We start from the raw sequence: 6,298 nt of genomic DNA, 5'->3' as shown, positions 1-6,298 counted from the left end.
TGGGTTTAGAACTATTGATGAGCATAAGTTGCCTTGACCAAAGCAGAGGATGTCTTAGGATTAATCAAGAGGAATGGGACATAGAAAGGCAAAGAAAACAAAAAATAAATCAAGGGCATTATGTGATTATTCAAAGCACCTGGTATTAAAATGAAATAAAATTACATCCTCATGTTTTATCTTCAAAATAAGGTAAATTACATGGACAAGGCCTCTTTTTATCCTATTATTGTAACCAGATCCATCAGCTTTCACAAGGGCTCAGCATACTCTCATCTAATTATGAAAATTCAAGGGCGCAAGTAGGCAATGGCATTGAGCTTGTTCAGTTCCTGATACTCTGACAGATGTTCACTGTTTACAGGAACCCCTGCAAAGAGGTTTAGCCTTTTACACTGGAAAGTTCCAATCTTTGTCTCACTTTTCAAGACATTTCAGTAGCTTACTTCAAATAACCTTCAAATAACTCCTTTATGTATTTTAATGATTAATAAGCACCTACCTAAAATAAGCTGTTTAAAAAATACCTTTAAGATTTTGCATCACTAACAAAGTTACAACATAATCACCTGTTGGTAGCGGTTTATAGTTTAACTCTCCTATCACCTTACTCCTTTTAGAAGATGTTTTTAGCTAGGTAGGCACTTTGCATGGTTTTAGTCTATTCTAACAGCTCACCTGTTCATCAAAACTTTGAGAGAACTGATTACTGGAGTGTAACAGCAGTTGGATTTCAGAGTCACACAGGACATGGCTGATCAGAGATGCCACCTTAAAGCCTGGCTGCAACCCTTCCTTCCCATATTAAGGAATTTCCCAGAAAATAAAACCACCAAAACCCATAGGGATTCTGGAGAGGAGGTGACCAATCTGTCAGCAAGCTTTAGAGCACGCAGCTTTGGCCCTTGCAGAAAAGAAACAGGGTTTACCCAAACGTCACTGGCTTCACAGCCATGTCTCCAAGTCAGCCTTTACTGACTCACCTTCCCAATCCTAAGTGACCAGACAGATATCCCTTCTCTTTCCCAAGCAGCGTGCCACAGAAACACATGCCCTGCTGACACAGCTCTCAACTCCAACAGCAGGCAAGGAAGAGCAACAGAAAATTGCAAATGTCAAAAGGCCACAGCACTGACAGCTACAACACCGGCCTGCATTTGATCCTTAATGGTAAAAGGAAATACTCCATGTGAAGATGGAAATAGTAGCTTTAACTGCAAAACAAACATGTATACAATTAGCACCTGGCCCAATCACCTGAAGCAGCTGTTTAAGTATACCGAAGAGTTAACAGAACACAAACACCAAAGCTTTAATGCTAACACTAGAAGCAGAAAGGATCCACATCCTAAGTCAAACAGAACTCGCTGGAAAACATCGCTGTGAGTGGCACCAAAACATACCTCAGTTACCATCGTCAGTATGCCTGTACCCCTGGGTGTAGTCACACTCCCAAGACATTGCATTCCTTCTGCACATAAGATTAATGCAAGCAAACTGCATTTTATCTAAATATTTATAATTTATAATAGTAAAACCTGCTGTCAGCTGCCATTTGTTATGTACTTGCATGGCACTAGTGCTCTAACAAAGTGTCCATATGCATCACAGGGGGTGATGTCTCAAGGCAGCTGTGAAGAGCAACACAAACATGCAGAACAGTATTAAAAGATTTACAGTGTTTTAAATAACATTCATTAAAAAACACAAAACACAAACCCAAACATAACAGAACCACTGGTCTTCTTTTGGAAGACAGTGAATTTTAGGCATCTTCTATATTTTAACCAAACAGTTGAATTTTTATGCACAGAGGAACCCAAAAGTTTGGCACTTGTAACAACTTGCATTTGTTATTGCATCCTACTCTTTGCATGGCATATGCGTGTTACCAGAACCCACACAGGCTGTACAGCCACAAGAGATATGGAGCCAGGCAAAGAAACTGCACTTAAACCAGGGAACAACCCTCCCTAAACCCCTCACTTCTGTACTTGTGCATTTACCAAGTCATTCAGGCACAAGAAATACAGCCAAAAAAAAAAAAGGAATTTAGCTGCCTGGTGCTTTCTGGAAGGGGTTTTTAATGCAAGCCAGGTGCTTCAGAAGCTCTGATGAAAAATCTCCTGTTTACACTAAGAACTCTGCTTCAGAAGGCAGGCTGTACCGTGTGCAAGGAATATGCAGTCAAAAGCAAAAGGAATGGAGCTTGCCCACAGTTACTGGTGAGTGCATTTTGTCAATTAGCTTTTGTTTAAGATTCACTGCTGTTCTTTTGCACAACCTCATACTGATTTGCCTTCAATTTAAAGATGCAGTACCCTCAAAGCTACAGAAAGTCACCTGACCGGGAGCAGCTGAGCTGATAGGTTTTAGTTATTGTGGAAATGCTGCAAGGAATAGCTGATAAAATATACGAGAACAGGTAAAACTTAACAGAAGACTCGTCAGAATGCCTCTTTTTCAAGTTATTAAAACAGAAAGGATGAGAATTTGAAATCGAACACTGACTCTTCAGGAATACAAGCATCTCACAAAGCCAGATAAGTTACAGAGACCAGGCCAAGCCTCTGCCTCCCTAAGAAACCCAAGAGATTTACTTTATGAGAGGAACAGCACTTTACTCCTTTATGTCTGTCATCACTACTCCTGCTGTGGAGAGCAGCCACAAGACTACACAAATAGAACATGCATGGAGAACGCTACTGTGTGCTTATGGTACCGTCTCTTTTTCTCCCCACTTGCACTCTCAAACTTTGGATTTTACCCTTAAATTAGCAATTACAGAGGTTCTCAAAAAATAGCCTCTGGCACACAGAAAACAGAAGAGGAAACTTTTGGAGGGGTTAAGAGCTGGAGTGAGGATTGAGCCACTGCTACTCCCATCTTCCACAACCCCTACCCCGTATTTGGTGATTACAGTCATAGAACCCTAAAATGGTTTGGGTTGAAAGGAATCTTAAAGATCACCCAGTTCCAACCCACAGACTGCAAACTCACAAAATGCATGGAGTTGCTTCCCATATGGTTCAGCCATCACACGCAGGGGGTACACAGCCATCAGGACAGCTGGCGTGGTGGCACGCACCAGTGAACCCAGTTCAATCTATAGCTGTCTGTACATGCTCAGGAAACTGGTGACCTCCCTCCACACAGCACTCCTTCTGGTATCAAAGCCTCCCTCCTCTACTGCAGTCAACTGTTTCTCTCTTGGGAAAAGTCAGGTCAGTTCCCTATACACCACCAGCTGTACAATCAGGCTCCCCCTGAGGAAAGGAGAGCCTCGGATTCAAAGCCTTGCTCCAGACTGGGAGGCAGCAGAACCTGGTTATTGCACGTCTCAAGAAATGCATTCATCAGTGGGCTTGCAGATCAGAACCGGCCAGACCCTGAAAGATGCACACACAGAGACTAGAGCATCTCCAGGGTCAGCCCCACAGACAACAGAGACTGGCAATAACCCACACTTCCTTAAAGCAAGGCCGAGGAAGCCAACTCTGAGATCTAGGGAGTGCTTTAATCTTCTGCTTGAGCATGCACCCAGAACTCCAGGACACAGTGTCTCTAGAGACTTGATCCCTGGCAGCCAACATATGTGGCTTAAGGAATTAAGTTTGTACCTGTTTGAGGTGAAGAGGCTTAAATTTCTTGGTCAAATCTCACTGAGTGCATTTGCAACACACTCCAATTACTAGATTTGTTGCATTTATGTTAAAATTAAAAAGTAGGACTACTTATTGTTAATCCTACTTTAAGTGTAAACATTTTGTTCAATAACTTTAACTGAAAAACACTTCTACAGCATATACAATTTGGACTTATTATGTGTATTTATTACTTGGGGTTTCTGGATGCTGAATGACTTCAAACGTACTGGGAAGCTACAGGGACTCAAGAGATAGCAGCCTGCGATATTCTGAATAACATTTTCAAATGCTTTGTAAGCCACTTAGAAAACAGCTCAAAAGTGAAATAGATACTTAGGAAACATTCATCACTTTTCAACATGGGATCTTGGCACTTGTCTAAGAAAAAAAAATTGAAAAATGTAAGATTTTTCAAAAAAGGGAAGTTTTACAGATAAACTAACAGCACTTGATTTATTTCACAAGACAGCCAAGGATGGAAATAGTTCACATTTCTGTAGTAAAGCACTATATATAAATTTAAAATCTGAAGACATATATATATATATATATATACACATACACCAAGTTTACTGCAATGCATAAATATATAAACTTTCTAATATGCCAACTAATATAGGTCAGAAAATTGATGTATATAGTTCAAGTTTTGCAGCACTTCAGCATTGTAAAAAATAAAAAATAAAATAAATAATGGTCAAGGGTTTGGCTGCTGCCCTCTTTTTATCCCCCATTCTTTTGCTCAGAGTCCCAGTAATCCCAGCTACACACCCGCGCTATGGAGGGACTGAGCAGAAGTAAGTTTAAGAATGTCTCTTCAAGGAATATTTAGTGAACTATAACTATTTTGTACTACTTTGGGATTGTATTTCAGCATATCTAAGATGATCCCATAAAGATGAAGGTTTACACTAGCAACTGAGGGCAGAGATTGGTTTGTCTGAGGTCCACAGAGTTGCAGAGTGGAAAGTATTGTATGTAGTTATAATACTGGTTATACAGTCTTTTTTTTCTGAAGGGCAGGATGTCTTATTTCTATTTCCATCTTATATTATATCCAATATTCATTTTAAATAAATACAGGTTATGCCCCACCCATCACAACAATAATGAAATTAAAAATTGAGGTAAAAGTGTTCTACCAACTGATCTTGACTATGAACAAAACTCAGAAAAATACCACTACTGATGTGAACAAGACTTAGTAAAAAAACAATGCAAGACATTAAATTCTTCACTATAACCATACCATAAAACCCAGCTTTCAAAGTCAGACAGCAGTAAACAAGACTATACCTTAGCACAGAAATCGTTAGTAAACCAACTTTTGATCGCAATTTAAAGTCACTGTAGAAATTTTTCTTAACTTTTAGTCCAAAAATCATGTTTTCTGAAAAACAAATACAGGCTTGTCATGTTTCACCTTTGTTCTATCAGAAATAAACTGCACTTTTCTATAATCCCCAGTCTTTAGAACCATTTTTAGTTAGCACATGATCTGAAGTACAAAGGAACACACTTATTTTAATTTGTCAAGTTTTGCTGATTTTAAAGCAAAAGCTGCCATCATTATTAACCACTCCAAACACCATTTCCTTTTTACTTCAAGGAAACAGCCACCAGAGCCCACACAGGAACACATCCCACCCACCTGTACACCAGTTCATCAGGCTATCCAAATGACAGAGTAGAAAAACACAGTTTACTTCTCTGTAGTATACTGTATCCATTTCAGATTAGTCCATTTTAAATATATTAACAATATTTGTAGGAATGAAACCATTGCAAATGAATGAAAAAACCGTATGTACACACCTCCAACATTTTTAGGCACAGACCTTAACTTTTGAGAAAGGACTAGAAATCAAAGGTGCAACAACCAACATCTCCTATGGCATTATGGTCAAACCAGTATACCAGAGAGGTTGGTTATCATATAGCTTCTGTGTATTACAGCTATCCAGTCCAAGATAGCACATTAAGTCTTATCAGTTCCCCTCAGGGGAAACACATCTGAAATCTTACTGTCAATAAACTTCGCCAAAGGAATACCAATTCCCACCTATTTCAGACATAAAAAAACCTCCTTCGATAACACAGTTCTAATCTTCCAAATGGCTACGACTGAAGGTGTTTCATTAATCCCCTTTTAATTTCCCCCCCTCTCTTCTTTTTAATGTATACTTAAGTTATTTGCTCCCGAAACAAGAACTGAGACTCAAGCTTTTTAAGCATTTAAAACAAAAACAGTTACCATACCAAAGCACAGCATACAGTGTAAGTTTCAGCTGTAATTTCTCAGCTTTTCCTTTATATAGAGCTATATTATGGTGGACTGTGCAGAATTCTTCCAGTCTCCTCCTCTGCCAGCACATGGCTCACGGAGAAGGTACGCGGATGCGGAATAACCCCTGTTGAAGCTGCAGGCGAAAGAGCTTGCAGTTTGCAATCCGCAAAGCCGCGCAGCCGGTGCGGCGGAGGTCTGATGGGAACAGTGGTTTAGTGCGCTGCCAGGTTCCTGTGCTTCTCTTAAATTCTCTAACATAGTCATAGTTTGTACCTAAAGTCACACGTGCACACACACAAAAGAAGAGATAAAATGCTTAAAATATAATGTAGCTACTGTCACATTTAACCTGCAGTAATGCAAA

The 6,298-nt window shown here is 39.7% G+C and overlaps 1 protein-coding gene across 1 annotated transcript in view; it reads right to left on the bottom strand.

Annotated features, from left to right (window-relative positions):
- Positions 1–3,811: 3,811 nt before the first annotated feature.
- Positions 3,812–6,298, bottom strand: part of GAN (gigaxonin) — a 31,876-nt gene continuing 29,389 nt past the window's right edge. The window contains exon 11 of the mRNA XM_061372790.1: positions 3,812–6,207. Within this exon, the coding sequence (XP_061228774.1) occupies positions 6,026–6,207 (182 nt within the window). The 3' untranslated portion in view covers positions 3,812–6,025. The remainder of the gene's footprint in view (positions 6,208–6,298) is intronic.

Source organism: Neopsephotus bourkii, unplaced genomic scaffold (assembly GCF_033783945.1).
Source record: "Neopsephotus bourkii isolate Nb327-2 ecotype Australia unplaced genomic scaffold, CSIRO-AGI_Nbou_v1 NB_1616, whole genome shotgun sequence".
In the NCBI taxonomy this organism is placed as follows: Eukaryota; Metazoa; Chordata; class Aves; order Psittaciformes; family Psittacidae; genus Neopsephotus; species Neopsephotus bourkii.
Note: the sequence above shows the minus strand (reverse complement) of the source record. Positions and strands in the feature narration are given on the sequence as shown.